The following is a 19,098-nucleotide window of genomic DNA, read 5'->3' as shown; positions in this document are numbered from 1 at the left end:
AAATGATTTATTGCCTCCACTGCTTCCATCAACTCCCTGGAAAGCAGAATGTATGTGAAAATAAAAAGCAAAACAAATCTTTTTCTTGTGAGTTGAGGAGAACAGCTCGGCTTTGATGAAAATCTTTTCTTTTTTGCTTGCTTGCTTGTTTGTTATGAAAATGCACCACTCACAGATTGGCGAGGATTTTGAAAAGGGATGAATTGCTGGCTGGCTGGATAAGCCGAGCCTTGGAAAAAGCCTCTCCTTTTGAGGGTATTGACTTGTGTCAATAAATTGCTAGCAAGAAAGGGTTATAGGGGAAAGAAGAGTGTGAGATGGACTGCCTTGTCTGTCACTCAGCTGAGTGATTAGCAGGTGGCCCCAGGCTCCGCATTGTACTGCAAGTCCATTTGTTAAATTAACCAAACACTCAATTGAGGACTCATGACCTGTTAGCCAACGCATGTCAAAGAGGAAGCATAAAGTGGAAAATAAGATGGGGTGGGGGCTTCTGATTGTACCACCAATTTGTAATCAGAGTCTCTTTAAGCTTCACCATCTCTCTTTCCTTGACTTGGATAGATTGCTTCTATTTTTAAATCAGTTGCATCTTCCAGCAAGGAATGTATAATAAGACAAGGGTAGTTTTCAGTTTTGAATCCAGGTTCGGAAAAGGGGTCAAAGAGGCCATCTATGTCAAAACTGAACAGCCGTCTCTCAACTGAGAGTGCTTTCAACAGTTCCAAGAAGGCTCCACACCCATTTGCACCACTCAGGTGACTCTGATGACACAGATAAATCTCCAGGTGGCCTCAATGACTTTTTATTTATTTTATTTGGTTTGTCAATTGCTTACAAGATAATAGGTATAAGTAAAAACATAGTTATGAATACATGGATACATATAAGAAAAATAAAAGAAACAATAGGACAGGGACGGTAGGCACGATTGGTGCGCTTGTGCACCTCCCCCTATAGACCACTTAGGAAAGGGGAAACTTTCTAAAAGATTACAAATGACCAGCTGTCTGCAAGGAGTATAAATCCTTCCATTCTCCACCATCCAGTCAAAGCTGAAGAAGCTTTTTGGATGAGAAGTGAAACGTCTTCAGAGAAAAACCAGAAAGTCCAGTTGCCTCTTAGAAAAAATCCCCTTTGGGACAATCATGACTTGGAGGACTGAGACAACCTTCCTATCTGCTGCTGAGGTGTAGCACAACAGTGGAACTAAGGTTCTTCAGAGGGATTAGGTGGGTACTTTGGAAACAAAGACCTTAAATCCTAGATTTCATGGTTCTTTCTGTTGGACCAAGTTTTTAGAACAGAGACACGAGGTGGCTTTTTCAGCAAAGTGGGATTGTCAGCAAGTCACGTGCAAGTTACCTCTTGAAATAGCATTCACGGGGTTTTAATTTTTTTTAATACATGATATTTTTGAAGTCTCGTGTGAAGTCTCCTTGAAAATTACATCCACGGAGAAGTAACTGGGGGGATTGGGGATGTTTGGCCTTATTGGAAGAAATATCCATCAGGTTCAATTCCAAGCCAGGAGAAAGGCACTGGAAACATGGAGGCTGATTGGAAAGAGGGTTTAATGATGAAGCAGAACCACCAAGCACATGTGATTCTGGGTAGCTGACCACATGGAGTTGAGAATGAGGGGTTTTTATACCTTCTCTTGGCCTTTGCACTTGAACTTCCTGTTCCTGTGCAAGAACATGTATCCTATTGTCTATTGTCAGACTCCCATGGAGCCATGTACAAATCCTAGGCGTTTGTCTGAGCTAAGCTTGGTTGAAGTTTGGCTGATGCAGTGAAGGGGCTTGTGTTCTGAAAGGGTGTTGTGGCTTAATGTCTTTCCTTCTGAAGGATAATTCCATCATCCTGGACCTGAAGGTCTTTGCTAACGGGCACAAAATATTGGGGCTATTAAGAAAGTGGGGGTTGCTTTAAAAAACATGTTCCTCCATTTCTCCCTTTGGGAAATCTAATATTTTACCTTTTTAATATTTTTCCGAAATATTTCATTCTACTAGAATGAATAAATATTTCATTCTACATTTTTCCGAAATATTTCATTCTACTAGAGGGATGGGTGCTAACTTTCTACAGTCTTGAGATAGGAAGGTGGAAGATGGGACATTGTAGCATGTGAAAGGAAGCCAGCTTGAAGTCCAAATTGTGTTCTGTATCCTCTCAAAGTATAGGACAAGGAGTAGAGCCTTAAATTACCGGAAGATGCCTATGCAATGTTAGGAACAAGTTACCCAGAGCAGTGATGGAGTTCTCCTCTTCTGTGACCATGTCCAGCGAAAAGCTGGAGAGATACTTATGACGAATGGTTTAATGTGGACCCCACCTGAGATTCCAGGGGTGAGACTGCGAAAACATTGCAATATTTCCCACCTGTATAATCAGGCGTCAATACTACTGAGCAATGTTCCCATCTGTTTGCAAAACATAAGTTCTCCTGCACTCCAGGCAGTTTCTAAACACACTTAGAAAATCCGGAATATTATAAAAATGCAATTAAAGGAGTGGGGGAGATAAATAAACATGCAAGAGCGCTCTTTCCCAAAAGCTCCTTCAGAGCGTAGAGTCTGACAGCCTTCCTGAACTCCAACAAAGATGTGCTTTGACAGACTTCAGCTGAGCTCTGCTTCTGCTGGGGAATAACAATTGATTGGTTATGTCATTCCTCTCGCTCCTCAGCGTATATGTTCCTGTCAAATACTCTTCAGAATTTTCCTAAACTTGGGTTGAGGTCAACTCCATAACTCTGCAGAGCTGGCGAGTGAACTTGGTTCGTTTCAGGTTCGGCCAGGTTTATTGTCACCTGCAGGGTATCCAGAATTGATATTCAAGAAGTCCCTACGGCAGACACAGATTCTCAAAACCCACTGGGGGTCTTCATCCCTCTGTTGTTTTTACTTCTCAGATAGGCACAACTGTCAGCTCTGAAATTCATTGCTGTCATCAGTGCTGGGAGGGAAGTGATGTAATGGCATGGTTTTTTTAGTATGAAAAAAAAATGAGTTTGAAAGTCAAGGACACGGAGAGTGGCCGTAGTAAAAAATTGTACATGCAAGATAATTGGTTCACGTGAGTAATGAGGTGTGAAAGTGGGTGGAGGTAGGTGGAATTTTATGGGAGGTGTGCCAGTAGTGAAATTCCACCAGACGATACCAGTCTTTTTTGTTCTGAATAAAGCTTTGAGATTATGCCTGTCTCGGAGTTAATGTTTCACTTCAGGAGAACCAGTTGTTAAGTTTCTAAGCAGTTTGGTGAACTGGTTGTTGGAAGAAATCATTAGGGCAGAGAACCGGTTGTTGAATTATTCCAATCCCACTACTGCATTGTGGGCTGGATCCAACCCTCGGGCCTTGAGTTTGACCCCCCTGATCTAGATAGATTGCAAGATTTCTTCCAGTTCTACAATTCCGTGCAGAATCTCCTTGTCTTCTTTTCACAGCATTAGCTGTTCCAATGCTCTGGGAAATCCATGCTTGAACTAGGCTGTCTCCTGGCATACCAATAGCCCCCTTGAGTTATTGCAGTTTATGGCCATTAATGCTTGCCATGTGGTTGCTTGCAAGTAGTTAACTACAACGGAAACAATTCTTCCCCTTCCCTTGCCTCTTTCATTGTGAAATAAATCATGGCGGGCCATCTATTAGAAAGGGATCTTTCTGCAAAATAAATAACTAAATAAATAAAGCACCGGCAGTGTCCAGCTTTTCGTAAGTGGAAGCACAAAGAGAATGCAGCTTGATACATGTGTTGACAATAGCTTGCTCAGTCTGCATAGAGCAGCATAGAATTGGCTTTTAATGCCATTTTTGATGTCCACGATAAGCTGATTGACAGTGGATTTCAGCTCTCTGTACTTCCTTCCATCAACAACGATGCAAAGATTCTCGTACTGTTGAGACAACCTTGCAGCGGAGCTAAGAATTTCTTGTGCAGATTATAGATCTGTCTGGACTTTGATGATTCAATAGAGCTTCGGCTGCTGATGCTGTTCAGTAACATCAGAGGATGATGGGAGGCTTAGAGGAAAGGAGACGATCTTTCTGGGCAAGTTTTCCCAGTCTTGAGAATCATGCACTGGGATGAACAAATTTACAGATTCACAGAGTTGGAAGGGACCTTGGAGGTCACCTAGTCCAACCGTCCCACCCAAGCAGAAGACCCTACGCCATTTCTGTCAGGTGCCAGCCCAGTCTCTTCTTGAAAGCTTCCAGGGATGTTGAAGCTCCCACAACTTCTGTTCTTTACAGATTAACAGAGTTGGAAGGGACCTTGGAGGTCACCTAGTCCAACCCCCCCACCCAAGCAGGAGACCCTACGTCATTTCTGTCAGGTGGCAGCCTAGTCTCTTCCAGAAAGCTTCCAAGGATAATGAAGCTCCTACAACTTCCAAAGTCCGACCTTCCCCATCAGAGAAAGGGGCTCTGCCTGTTGAACTGCAGCCTGGCAGAGCTTCCCTCAACCCAGGGGGAGAGGGGGCTTCGTCCTTTCCTCTGCCCCTCCCCCCCACAACAATGTCCCATGGGGGAGGGGGCATCATAGCATCCCCCATCCTCACGGAGGGGATCGACCCAACTGCCCACCTTCCTTTGCCAGACACACACACAAACTTACCCCAATGCACTGAAGGGCAAGTGAAGCTGGGGGGGGGCACGGGATACAGACAGCCCCTCCACAGCCACATCTTCCTCGCCCTACAGCCGGAGATCGCCATGTCATTGTCAGCATGGAACAAAACTGATTTACAGCTTTTGATTGGTGTCTGCAGCCAGAGCCATCCGTGTGAGGAAAAGGCCCTTGAATCCAACCATCCATCAGTGGTGGACAAAAAATTTTTTGAAGCCACGAGAGCACGCTTTCCTCTAAAATATAATAATAAGTGTTTTTGCTGTGCGGAAAGACTGGCATTGAGGCTGTGGGGAAAAAGATTAAATATTACACTGTTATTTTCTGCACCTCTATCAGGTTATTATACCAGATAGTTTAGGTGGAGTTAGCTCTCCCCTACAGTATGCCTGAAAAATTCACAGAATTAGATTCCGTTATTGTCTTCCCTGCTTCGCCAGATCTTATTCTTCCATTTCTGCCTCTTCAAAACCTCACCTGGGTTGTCTTGGAGCTGATCTGGAATATGAGGCATGCTAGTTAATTGGGAAATTAAGCCCAGTTTCCAGCGGGACCATTTCTGCTGAAATCTCAAAGGGCTGTTTGGAGAATTAAGTTCCTTTTAATTGCATGTTGCAAGCCAGGGTAGCTACCGGTTTAGAAACACATCGGTGAGAAAAATGGGTCACTTCAGGGACATAAATCTTACTGTCCACGTGCTTCTAGCGATGTAGATGATCTGAGAGCTTTCTTGAGCCATTGTGGGTTCTTCTGGAGGAGGAAGTTATGTGTTATATTGAATGCTATAATCTTAAAGGTATACATTGAAGCTTAAATAAGAGTTTGAATGGATAAAATTAAAGGATATAAAGGTGTCATACTCCAATTGGTAACTACAGGGAAAAATTTGCTTAATAAGAAAAGAGAACGTGAAATTGAAACAGGACAGACAAAAGTATAAATATAATGATTTGAATTGAGATGAGATAATTAAAGTTGAGAAAATTAAAAGAGGGGAAAAACTATGTAGAAAATATAAAATGGTAATAAGATATGGAATAGAATATAAAAATGAGCATGAAATTGAGTTTTGTGTCTGTATGAAGAAGTGATAACCTGGGACCATGCTGTTTTCAAAAAAGATGTTTTATTTGTATTTTGTTTTTGTGAAAACCCAAATAAAATTTTCAAAAAAAAAAAAAAAAAGAAATTTGGAAAAAGGCAAAGGCAAGATTTTGATTCCTAGGGGTTTTTTAAAAAGTTAAATATTTCGCATTACCAAAATGCCAAGCAGAACAAACATATTATAAAACTTGCAACCAGCTCTCCTTTAAAAGTTGTAACCTCCTGAGCTCATGGGATCATGATTTGCAACCTTCTCAGCTGGTTCCCAACAAGCAGCATCAATTGGAGAAGCCAGATTTGCTTAATGACCACTGTAGAAATGGTTGTAAAATTGGATCTGCTCACATAATGACTCACTTTAGCAACTGCATCACTTAGCAATAGAAATAGCAGTCTCAATTGAGGTTATAAATTACGGATTACTTGTAAAACAATTTTCTCATAATGCCCATTTACTTTTATGTACCCTTTTATAATTCTGATTTGTTTCTTGGAAATGACTATACACCTAATGAGAGAAAATAAGAATTAGGAAGCTTCCTGCCTTCTATTGCTCATTTAAACCCTTCCCTCTTTTCCTGCAGAAAAATAATTAACATGGATTTTGTCCAGCTAGAGTTTGGTGGTGAGAGCCCGAATTCACAGTCCTTATTTATGTAACTCCTATTTTTTTTTATGTTTTCAGTTGCTTTAATTATTATTGTCATTGTTAAGGAATCAGAATTGAAAAAACAAACAAATCATTGCACAAGAACCTGGCAAATTTGGGGGTGGGGTGAGGAGGGAAATGATTTTGATTGGGTTGACTTTCAATCTTTGCTTTCTGTTCCTGCAGGCCAGCCTTTCAAGTTGGACCCTAAAATGGCTCATAAGAAGTTGAAGATCTCCAATGATGGGCTTCAGATGGAGAAAGACGAAAGCTCCTTGAAAAAGAGTCACACCCCCGAGAGGTTCAGTGGAACAGGCTGCTATGGGGTCACGGGGAATGTTTTCATTGACAGTGGATGTCATTACTGGGAGGTGACCCTAGGAACCTCCACCTGGTAAGTGGGCCGTGTTGGGTAAGAGTGGGCTCCCCTAATGGGTTGCATGGATTGGTCAAGGTTCTGTATTCTCTCCCTTCCCCAAGTTGATTCAAAAGAGTACAGAAAACCAGTGCAATGCAAGAGATTCAATGCCATCAGTGGTAGATCCAGTGGTACCTCTGTTTTCTATCACCAAAATGTTAGATTAGAAAGTATAATTTGAATTTGAAGGCTTCCTTAAGTGGGCTGTGACCATGAAAGCTGATGGGAGAAAGCATTTGGCTGGCACTTCAGAGGCCATGAGACTCTTGTTACTTTAGTTGTTGATGATTGGAGTGTCAGGATGACTTTTTCAAAACGACAGCAAGATAGTGGTTAATGCCTCTTCTCATAGCAATGAGAATTTGTTTGCTTGCTTATTTATTTATCATATTTTTAACTACCCACCTTTATTCAGAGAGGGGCTCTGGCTGGTGTACAACATAATGAATAAAATGAACATTAAAATAAGAATAAATTAACATTAAAAAAAACTTTTAGAATTATAAAAAAATAACATAACATTTCAAAAGGTGGAAAATTCCAAAATGGGGGAGGGGTTCTCATGGGGTCAGACAGCCCCACAGTTAGGGTTTTGCAGGAGAGCTTCTATTCGTTGCCTCTCTCCTCCTGCTATTGACTCTACTCAGTAATGATGTTTGTATGATGAGTTTAGTCATGATAAACCAAATTAACTCTACACTAGGGTAAAGTAGAGTTGGGTACTTTGTGGTTCAGTATGTGGTGTAAATAACCCTTACAAAGTGACATAGCATTTATAGAATAGACACCTGTAAAGCAAGATTATTTCAGGACCATGGAGAGCTCTTTGTATGGAAGGGTATGCTACGGTAGTTTAACTTGGAAGAAGCTGTTGTTTTAGTATTGGCCTTTCACCACAAAGGTCTCGAGGAAGCTGAAGACTCTTCAACTCCTTTCCTGCTAGCTGCTGGTTCAGGATAAAAGCTGTGCCCCTTTCTGAAGTCTTAAACTTTTCCCAGGTTAAACATAAAACATCTAAACATCTAAAATGTCTAAAACCTGTGAAGAATGGTTGCAAGAATTGGGTATGTTGAGCACTTCTTTTGAATTGGGCAACCTAGCGCTCATTTTCCTGTAGGCCTTTTTGGCCTCCTGAATTTAAGGATAGTTCACCACCATCCCTTGATAGAAAACTCTTACAGAGTTTTTAAGGGGGAAAAGAAGCTGTTGAACCCTTGCCCAGTAGAGTAACAGGAAGAATCTGTCCCACATTCACTGCAACAGAATTAGAGATTTCATTGCTAGGTAGGTTTTCAGGAAGAAAAACTCTCTCCCTCCCTCCCTCCCCCCCTCTCTCTCCCTCTCTCTCTCTCTCACACACACACACATACACTCTCTTTCACTCACTGTCTCTCACACTCACTCTCTCCCTCTTTCTCTCCCTCCCTCCCCTCTCTCCTTCTCTCTCTCTCACACACTCTCTCTCTTTCTCTCACTCACTCTCTCTCATACTCACTCTCTCTCTCTCTCACACACACACACTCTCTCTCTCCCTCTCTCTCTCTCTCACACACACACACACTCTTTCTCTCACTCACTCTCTCTCTCTCACTCTCTCTGTCACACACACTCACTCCCTTTCTCCCTCTCTCAAACACACTGTCTCTCTTTCACTCACTCTCTCACTGTCTCTCTCTGTCACACACACACTCTCCTCCCTCCCTCCCTCTCCCTTTCTCTCTCTCACACACACACACTCTTTCTCTCACTCACTCTCTCTCTCTCACTCTCTCTGTCACACACACTCACTCCCTTTCTCCCTCTCTCAAACACACTGTCTCTCTTTCACTCACTCTCTCACTGTCTCTCTCTGTCACACACACACTCTCCCTCCCTCCCTCCCTCCCTCTCCCTTTCTCTCTCTCACACATACACACTCTTCTCTCTCACACACTCACTCTCTCTCTCTCACACATACTCACACTCCCTCCCTCTCTCTCTCTCTCTCTCACACACACACACACAGACACACACTCTTTTTGAAACTCGTGTTTCTCTGAGAGTCATTTCCATTCAGCCTCTTCCGCTGGAGGGCTTCATTTAAAAATATGCACTGGCAGCAGGAGCGGCACACAGGCTGTGTGTACTCTTCCAAGGTTCATGAGCAATGCACCCACTCGCTCTGCGCTGCAGGGAAGGAGGGCAGGAATAATTGAGCTGGGCTACGGCTGTGATTCAAAGCGGCCCTCGGGCATGTGTCATACAGAAATGCACAGATCAAAGGCCCAGCAGGGACTGGCGGCTTTCGGTGGTTGCAATTGAAATGTCATCAGCTCCCATCTCCTGCGTGCAGTTGTCGTTGCCCTTCTCTAAGCCACGCTCCATTCTTCTTTTGTCTTCCTCCCACAAAGCCATGGACCGGTTTAAAGAGAAAGCTGTTTGGGGAGCCCACGGAGTTCGGGAAGTTATTTCAAATCAGGTGTCCATGAAAATACTTTGTCAGTTCCTTGGGTCTTTCATTGTGTTTTCACCACACCATTAATGAAGACTCCCTTTCGTTGGAAGAGCAGGAGTAGCGGATCAAAGGTTGAGCTACTTTGCTTTGCTTTGCAAAGCTTAGAAAGGACCGTAATGCTCAATAAACACAAAACATTTACTAAATGCCGAGAAGTGGTGACTCCATTTTCTGCAGTGAGCTTCTTTTAAAAAAATTAAACAGGCCTTTGCGGATTCTTTTGGACATTCAAGGCTTGAAATTCTCTTGCTACTGTAGTAATAGTTGTAACTATTGTGGTTGTTGTACAACAATATTACCTACTATTACTAATAGTAGTAATTAGTTGTAACTAATTACTATTACTATAATAATAGTTGTAACAGTAGTTCTACAGTAATACAACTACTATTACTAGTAGTATTTTGTTAGTTATAGTTGTAAATCTTGTTACTGTAGTAATAGTTGTAATTACCTGTAACTACTAGTTGTAACAGGTAGTCCTCGACTTACAACAATTCAACTCACAATTTCAATTGCTAAGCAATACGTTAAGTGAATTCTGCCCCATTTTATAACCTTTCTGCCCATAGTTGTTAAGTGAATCATTGCAATTGTTAAGTTAATGTCATAAGTGTTGAGTGATTCTGGTTTCCCTCATTGACTGTTTGTCCGAAGGTCGCAAAATGGGATCATGTGACCCTGGGAAACTGCAACCATCGTAAATATGAGTCATTTGCCAAGTGTCCAAATTTTGATCTTGTGAACTGTGGGGATGCTGTAACAATCATAAGTGTCGAAAAATGATCATAAGTTACTTTGTTCAATGCTTTCTTGTCACTTTGAACAGTCAGTAAACAAATGGTTCTATACAGTGGTGGGATTCAACTGGTGTAACAACCAGTTCTGCGAGCTTGCACTTTGCGCATGCACGCAGGGTTTGAAAAATGCCCATTTTCAGCTCTAATATTTACCTTCTACTGCAGCCCCAGTGAATAAAACAGCCAAATGATCACCGGAACTACCAGTTCGCTCGAACCAGTCCAAACCGGTAGAATCCCATCCCTGGTTCTATGTCAAGAACTCCCTGTATTATAACAAACATTTGCCAAGCTGCAAATTTGCCAATGCAACTAAGGAGACAATGTCTCCTAACAAGCAAAATAATTAGACACGCAAGGAAAAAAAGATATGGAAGGATGGAAGAGAAAGCAAGTTTAGATATGAATTCTTATCTTGTGGAATCAAAAGCAGGTCAAATAAATGATGGCGAATAGCTAGTTGATTGATTGAGAAGAGTCCAAAATAGCCAGCTTTTCAGCTGTGATGATCAATACACTGTAATCATGTTGGCCCTGTTTCTCCCTGCTGAGCAACCTTTTGCAATTAGATAATCGAGAGTGATCTTGGAAAGCTGATAGTCACAGGGAGTGTTACAGTCCTGTGTATTTAATGCACTTCAGAGTAGACTATTTTTCTTGATTGTAACAGTTCGTTGGAGACTTGTCCCTCGAGGAGAGTTCTAGGATAGAACTGCCTTGCAAATCTGTATTTCCTCGTAAGATTTTTCACACGGACAAGGACTCCAGTTCCTTGCCATAATGTCATAGACCATGTAAATTCTGTTATTGTACTCTAAACAAGCATCTCCCGAGGACAGTATTTAAAACAAAGGCTCTTGTCAGCATCGTTAGTCATCTTATTTTGTTCCAATCTGTAGCAAAGTTAGAAATTGCAGGGGAATCAATGCCTGTTCGACTTTATGGATCGTATCTCTCACCTTGAAAGGGATCCTGGAGGCAGGTTGAAGAAGACAAATATACCTGTCCCGCTGGGTCCCAGGATAATGTTGCAGGATCCAATCTGGGTCGGTCAATGGGACCAGACTTTTACTCTTCCAAGTTTTTTGGACTCCTGCTGGAGCCTGTCCTTAGGGTTGGGCTCTAGCACACATTCTGATAAGAGGGAAGTTCCCAAGGGTGGGTTCCAGCACGAGTCTGAAGGACAGACTGCAGGAGAGAGCAAAGAGGCAGCGTCTCGTCTCTACCCTTAAGATATCTCACAAGGAAATCCTGATTTCATAGGCCAGGGGTGTCGAACTCAATTCCCTTGAGGGCTGCATCAGGGCTGTGGTTGACCTCAGGGGGCTGGAGGGGGCGTGGCTGACTGGGTGGGCATGGCCAGCTTGACACCACTCCCCCAACTGCTCGCATGTTTCCTCTTCGTTCTGGATAGACCAGAGGGAAGCCACACTGGCCCGATGTTTCCTCTTCACATTGGGTAGACCCGGTCAAAGCCGCATCGGGTAGACCTGGACAAAGTGACATGGGCCAGCCCCTGACATTTTCCAGGACGGCCCCATGGGCCGGATCCGACCACATTGTGGAACAGATCTGGTCTATGGGCCTTGTGTTTGACACCCCTGTTCATAGGGTCTCCATTATAGAAACACCACCCTTTTCTGCTTCACCTGATGTATGTGGTGGATGAGAAAGGTGGGAGGAGCTTCTGTGCCCAGGAGGCCTGAAAAGAAAGGCCCAACTTAGCAAGGCAAGAGCTAAAGATAGTGAAATGCACCTTCATAATAGCTGGGCTGTGAAATAGGAGAGCGCACTTCAGCATTCTCCCATCATTTGCATTTGACGCAGCATGAAATTAAGAATTCTACACACCTGCTTTAACAACATCTAGAGGTTGATGGGCATAGCTGGGCAATTACTTTTTTTATGATGGGGGAATTCTCTGCACTCCCTCCCTCCCTCCCACCTCTATCCCCGCTCCCCCACTTACACACAAAAAATACACAAACACGCCTCTACCTCTGCATGTGCATACAAAACCACACTTCATTTTGTTTGAGCAATGTATAAATTCCCGCAGCAGCTTACAAAACATTACCACGAGAGCAGAACTAATGCAGGGACTTTGAAGCCACCAGCACAACGTAAAAGGGCTGTAGAATCAGAAACACAAAGCCGTGCAAAAATTGTGTTGGGTACTTTAAAAGTCTGGGGGGAGTGGTGTGGTGGCCTAGAGATGGAGCTCTTACCTCACAATTAGAAGGCTGTGAGTTCAATCCTAGGTAGAGGCAGATTTTCCTCTTTCTGGGCATGAGAATATATCTGCTGAAAAAAACTCCACATTGGTGACAGGAAGGGCATCCAGCCAGTAAACACTCAGCTCCATTCAGCTGCCCAGACTCCACCTTGCAAGGGATTATGGGGTCATTAAAAGGAGATGATGATGACTTTAAAAGTCTGGGGGAAGTAAAAGTAGACTTTGCTTCCAAGATTTACTTGATTGGCTCATTTTTACTCCCATAAAGTGAGGTCGGATGTTCCTCATTATGATCTGCAAAACAATTATGTGTGTGTGTGAGAGAGAGACTTGACTCAAGTGAGCACAGAGCCAGCACAGAGCCACACCAGTGAGCACAGAGCCAGCTGAGAGCCACTTTGATGTAGTGGCTAAAGGCACCAGACTAGAAATTGGGAGACAGGGAATTCTAGTCCTTCCTTAGGCATGAATCCATCTGGATTACTCTGAGCCAGTCCTTCTCTGTTAACCTTGGGAAGAAGAACGCAAAGGCACACCACTTCTGCTTAAAAACTGCATGGATTGGTCTGTTTAGTTGCCAGGAGCTGACTTGAAGGCACACTAAAATAAAGTTAGCTAGGATGTGGTTTAGCTGAATGAAGTTTGAACCCTGTGGATGTCCAAAATTTAAGTCATTCTCTCAGACTGATGAAGGGATGCTGTCTTTCTGCATCAAGCTCAAACCCCAAGATGAGGCAATGAAATATATTTGAGTCCAATCCTTTATTTGCTTGTACCTAATGGACAGAATCTTGCCAGACTAAAGCAATAGTCTTCTAGCCTACTAGATATATATCCTGAGAGAAATCCTTTATTTGCTTGTACCTAATGGACAGAATCTTGCCAGACTAAAGCAATAGTCTTCTAGCCTACTAGATATATATATACTGAGAGATTCTAGTGTGGTTATCCTGAACGTTTCCCCCCTGAACCACCCATTTTGGGACTGCATATTCTCTTGATGTGGGCTTCTTTCTGGGAAGGCTGTCATCCTCTTTTAATGACCCTATAATTACTTGCAGGGTGGATTCTGGGCAACTGAATGAAGCTGAGAATTTACTGGCCGGATGCCCTTCCTGTCAACCAATGTGGAGGTTTTTTTAGCAGATATATTCTCATTATGCCCAAAGAAAGAAAATATCTGCCTCTACCTAGGATCGAACTCACAGCCTCCTGATTGTGAGACGAGAGCTCCACCTCTAGGCCAAAGCACCAGTCTTTTTTTTCTGGGAAGGCTGTGAGTTGGCCAAATCCTCCCCCTTTGCTGCTACAGAGTTGTACATTCCATTCCATTTTTGCCTCATTGCAGCCGATCTCCTGTAAATGACTCTCGGTCCCCTTCCTGTTTCCCCAGGTACGCCATCGGCATTGCCTACAAATCCGCCCCCAAGAACGAGTGGGTCGGCAAGAACTCCTCATCTTGGGTTTTCTCCCGCTGCAACAACAGCTTTGTGGTGCGGCATAACAACAAGGAGATGCTGCTCGACGTCCACCCCCAGATGAAGCGCTTGGGCGTCCTCCTGGACTATGACAATAACGTCTTCTCCTTCTACGACCCTGCCAACTCGCTCCATCTCCATACATTTGAGATTGCTTTCATCCTGCCTGTCTGTCCTACCTTCACCATTTGGAACAAATCATTAATGGTGGTCACGGGTCTTCCTGCTCCAGACTTCATAGACTACCCAGAACAGCAGGAATGCAATTGCCGGCCTCAAGAGTCCCCGTACGTATCAGGAATGAAAACCTGCCATTGAGGACCCACGGAGCCCTGCCTTTCCAGCCAAGTTCTCTGTGCAACTAGGCGGGGCAAAGACCTTGTGTATGTTTCGGAGGCCTCTCGCTTCCTGAAAGCCCACTGCTTGTGGGTGCATCCCTCGAGTTGCATCAGTGTGGGTGGCATTTCATGGACTGGATTTCTAAAACTTAATTTTATTTTATTTTATTATTTTGATGATAGCACTACTGAATGGTCTCCAATGGAGTTGGCATGTCTTGTTCGTTCCTGACAAGAGGAAGGGTCCCATGGCAGGGTATGGAGATGGGGGGGGGTCGTGCCATCTCTGCTGCATGGGAATCCAAAATGCAAGATGGGCTTTGTTTTGTAAAGCAGACGCAGGAGTCTGAGTTGGAGGGGCCCCATCAGGTCTCTAAGCTATCATTTTGGGGAAAATTGGAACCAAACAAAATTGGAACCCAAGCCATTGCCTAGAAAACACAGAAAATCCGGGTCCCCTATTACCCCCATAACAATTGTACATGAATTTAGAACTCTGCAAATATTCTTCTTGCACATTAACAGACATATGAAAAAGGGAGTTAGCCCATATGTAATGGCCCTTTCCTTTCCCAAAGCCCTATCCCCAAATTTTGTTGTCAGCCATAATTCCTTCCAAGTCACATATACTCAAGCACAGTGTCTGTAAACAAGGATCGGCCCATAGACGTCTGCGTGTAGGTCAGTTCCCCTTGGCTGATGTTAACACTGAACATGTAGAGGCATGAGGAGAGCATCTGGTGCTCCATAAGTACAGCCCGCTTTCTCCCAAAACCCCGGTCTGTATGAAAGGAGGTGAGATCCATGTCGACCTATTCTATGCACCCAGCGTGACAATTTTGCAAAAGCTTGGCTAACAGAAGCGTTGTTTGTGCACTTTTACACACAGTGGGAGCCTGCTGCTACTAGCAGACTTAACTGTTCTTCCTACCCAGAAGTGCCTTCTGGGCAGCGAATTTTGCAAACAAGTGGAAAGTCCAAGAGCTGTTAAAGAATGCATTTTATTCAGAAATGGGTGATGTGGTGCTGGCCTAAAAGCTAGAATAACTTCAGGACGTTGGCTTTTGAGATGCAACAGATTCTTTTCCTTGGGTCACAGATTTTATTAGAGGAAAAGAGGGCAGTACCCAACCCAACCCAACCCAACTCAATGCAGGAAATGTAAGAGGAGGGATTTCAGTTTAGGACAACCTTGGAACCAACAATTTATTTGGTAAGGTTAGCATCCCAGACTGGTGGCATCCAAAAGGATTCTTCCATTCTATTTGCTGGTGTTCCATTGGTTCCATCACCTGGTTCAGATCATTTGATCATTTGAGCTGAGGTTGGTTGTCCTTCCTTTTTCTGGGACAAGACATCCTTGTTGCTTCCTCCTCTAGAACTTCCTGTCCTAGTGGAAACAAGTCAGTTATGTCCCAGGAGGGGCAGACTATTGGAAGGTGTGGGGGGGAGGCATTGCAAAGATCCAAAATGCATATAGGAAACTTCCTAGAGATGTGACACTTGGTTTGGCTTTTAATTTAACCCCATTCCCACTAAATCGTTAAAAATTGCACTGCAGAACGTAGGCCATTTTAACTGCTGAATTTCTTGGCATGGCTTGGATACCTTGGAAATGACAGGCTTCCCATGGAATGCCCACTTGTGAGGTAGGAAAAGATGGGAACTGGAGTCCCCTAACTGTCTACCCCAGAAGGGGGAAAGTTGTTTGAGATTGCAGCCCATTGCTGCGACTTCCAGAAAAGTCATACCAGACCATTCCATGTCTGGTGACAAAATGGCACTAACTGTCATATGGAAGAAAGCTTGAAATGTCTTGGTTTTCTTCTTGGTTCAGTATGCTCAACATTTGGGCATTTTCTTCCTTGGGGGAACGTGGTTTCTGTTGCTTTGGGGGTGGGGTCAAAGGAAAAAAAAACATGGGAGAGCATGATATTATTCAGGTTTGTATTGTGTTTGCCCTCAGGTCCTGTCCTACGATGCAGGGAGAAGTTAATTGAGATGTTGGCAGATCAAATGTAATGCCTTTGGAAGTTTTCAATGGGCAGCCATTGTTACAAAGATGTAGCCATCATACCACAGTATTTTGATGTTCTGTATCTATGGGTGGATGCCCTGCAGGGTTTCCTCTACAGCAATGGTCAAGACTTTTATGATTGCTGCTAAATTTGTCACTCCTAAACCTGTAAGGTCAGCTACAAAGATCGATTTCCTTCAAGTTGCATGACTGAAATGGCTCATTGTTTTAGAGTGAGGGTTGTTTTTTTTTTAAAAAAAAAAATTGGGTCAATCTAAAGGAGTGGCCTGGAATAAATGAAAGGGCATCCTCACCCCCAATGAGCTTGTGCCCGAATATCAAAGTCCAGTATCACCGTGATGTGGTAGTGGTGTTCCTGTTGTATTTCTAACCAACTTCAGCATGCATTCATTGCACAGAATTCAATAGCCCGACATAAACCTCTGAGAATCTCAGCCATCATTAAAAAAAAACAAGCTTAGATCCCTAGCTTTTCTTTATGGCTACAGAGAGACTTCAAATTGTAGACGCAAAGGCATCTTCAGAAGACCCTGCAATTAAACGTTGGAAAATATGAGCTCTTCATAATTTTCCTTCCTCTGACGCACACATCTCAGTGGTGTCCTGTGCCTGTAAACAACCTCTATCTCTCACTGATTCCGTTTCGTATGAACCTGCTTCCTCCCTCCTTGCTCTGCCACAGGGCTCAGATTCAACCAGTAGAGAGGCAAAGATGGGACGTTATGCAAGATGAAAAATATGAATCCAATGTTTTTTGATGATTTGCACTCATTTCAGAATGCAGTTTCTTGATGTTGAGTGGGAGGGGGAACTTATATTCCTACAGCACAGAGGGACACTGAACAAGTTTCATTGTTCTGTTTTCATTGGTTTGTCATAGATGCCTTCTTCTGTAGCATTTAAATCCTTTCTCTCCTTCCCTTCCCTTTCCTTCCTTTCCCTTCCTTTCCCTTCTCTTCCCTTCCTCTCTTTCCCTTCCTTCCTTTTCCCTTTCCCTTCCCTTCCTTTCTTTTCCTTTCCCTTCTCTTATCTTCCCTTCCCTTCCCTCCCTTTTCCTTTCCCTTCTCTTCCTTCTTTTTCCCTTCCCTCCCTTTCTCCCCTTCTCTTCCCTCCCTTTTCCCTTACCTCCCTTTTCCCCTTTCCTTTCTTTCTTCCCTTCCCTTCCCTCCCCTTCCCTCTTTTTCCCTCCCCTCCCCTTTTCCTTCCCTTTCTTTCCCTTCCCTTCCTTTCCCTTCCCTTTTCCCTTCCTTTCCCTCCTCTTCCCTTCCCTTCCCTTCCCTCTGTTTCCCTTCCCTCCCTTTTCCCCTTTCCCTTCCCTTCCTTTCTTTTCCTTTCCCTTCTCTTATCTTCCCTTCCCTCCCTTTTCCCTTTCCCTTCTCTTCCTTCTTTTTCCCTTCCTCCCTTTCTTCCCTTCTCTTCCCTCCCTTTTCCCCTTTCCCCTCCCTTCCTTTCTTTTCCTTTCCTTTCCTTCTCTCTCTCCCTTTTCCCTTCCCCTCCCTTTTCCCCTGTCCCTTTCTCTTCCTTTCCCTTCCCTTCCCTTCCCTCTTTTTCCCTCCCCTCCCCCTTTCCCTTCCCTTCCTTTCCCTTCCCTTTTCCCTTTTCTTTCCCTTCCCTTCTCTCCCCCATCCCTCCTTCTCTCCTATGAGAACTACCTCATTGCACACACTTCCAGATGGAAATAAAACAGGGAGCTTAGATTATGGTTAGGGATTGGTAACTTGGTGCTTTCTAGGCATTGTGATATTCAGTGCCTGTGAACCTAAACAACCAGGGATTAGGGGAATGGCATCCCAAAATATTGGAAGGGCCTCAGGTTCTCCTCATCTAGAGAACTGGGCAGCAACTCTTTTGGTTTCCCTGCTTCTGCCAAAAGTGCTCTACCACCTATGTCAGCTTGGCAATATTCTGCCCCATCACCTGTGCTCCTATTTTCCCCCCCCACACACACACACACCTTCTATAGCAGAGGTCTCCAAACTTGGCAACTTTAAGACTTGTGGACTTCAACACCCAGAATCCTCCAGCCAACATAGCTGGCAGTTGAATTCTGGGAGTTGAAGTCCACAAATCTTAAAAAGTTGCCAAGTTTGGGGACCCCTGTTCTACAGGAATATCCTCCTCCAGGTGGCTGGGCCTGGAACGACGTCATGTAATCCTAAAGGCCAGAATTAAAGAGGAATTAAGAATTGCCCTTTTCTTTTTGAATCTGTCCAGCCTGGCTTGTCTCAAGAAACATATGTCTACAAAAAAAAGGGGGCCTGGAGGCAAAGCTGGAGCTTGTCCATGCGTGAGGATGATGCTTTAGAAGTCTGTTGAGTCCAGCTTTAAAGGTCTGTTGAGACCTGCCAAGAAACGAGGGGTGTTTGGAAGAGAATGGCATGAAGTCTATTTAAAAAGCCATGGAGTATTCTGCTAAATTTTGATGAGCTGAATAAATATTATGCAGCATGAAGTCTCTCCAAGCAGTGACCTTAATGAAGGGAGAGTGAGGCATCTCTGCAGAGAAACCCTTGCAGGGGTTTATATAGGACAGCTGTTTCTATCCCTTTCTCTGATCTGACATCTCCAGACAGTGTCCTCACATCACCCTACACAACCAGCCAGGCCAATCTCGTATTATCTGTTTCCCCCCCTTGCGTTGACCTCTGATTCCAGCTGGCAGATGTTTGTGCCAGGCCTCCAGCCATCCTCTCCTTCCTTCCACTTGTCACATCGTCCTGACTGTGCAGCTGCTTCTGGGCTGCACGTTGCCCTGCCTATGCGGCTGTTCAGGGATTTTCCTCCTGGGGCTTTCTGTAGAAAGTTGGAGTGCTTCCCCAGGGATCAAGGGTCTGGCTTTCAGAGGAGAGGATCAACCAAGTCCAGCTCAGGCAAAAAAGCAAAGAAGTCCCAGCAACGGAATGAA

At 43.9% G+C, this 19,098-nt stretch overlaps 1 protein-coding gene across 4 annotated transcripts in view; it reads left to right on the top strand.

Moving 5' to 3' along the window:
* The window catches only part of MID2 (midline 2), a 177,151-nt gene extending 160,371 nt beyond the window's left edge, over positions 1-16,780 (top strand). For 3 of the 4 annotated variants that reach the window (XM_087972369.1, XM_087972371.1, XM_087972370.1), the window contains exons 9-10: positions 6,578-6,785; positions 13,733-16,780. In XM_087972369.1, coding sequence (XP_087828495.1) covers positions 6,578-6,785; positions 13,733-14,135 — 611 coding nt within the window. In that variant the 3' untranslated portion in view covers positions 14,136-16,780. Of the gene's footprint in view, positions 1-6,577; positions 6,786-9,199; positions 9,450-13,732 lie in introns of those variants that run through there. The other variant, XM_087972372.1, reaches the window with a different exon arrangement.
* The last annotated feature ends 2,318 nt before the right edge of the window (positions 16,781-19,098 follow it).

This window comes from Notechis scutatus, chromosome 10 (genome assembly GCF_049901735.1).
Source record: "Notechis scutatus isolate UNSWTSFEM ecotype Mainland chromosome 10, rNotScu1.2, whole genome shotgun sequence".
Taxonomy (NCBI): Eukaryota; Metazoa; Chordata; class Lepidosauria; order Squamata; family Elapidae; genus Notechis; species Notechis scutatus.
Note: the sequence above shows the minus strand (reverse complement) of the source record. Positions and strands in the feature narration are given on the sequence as shown.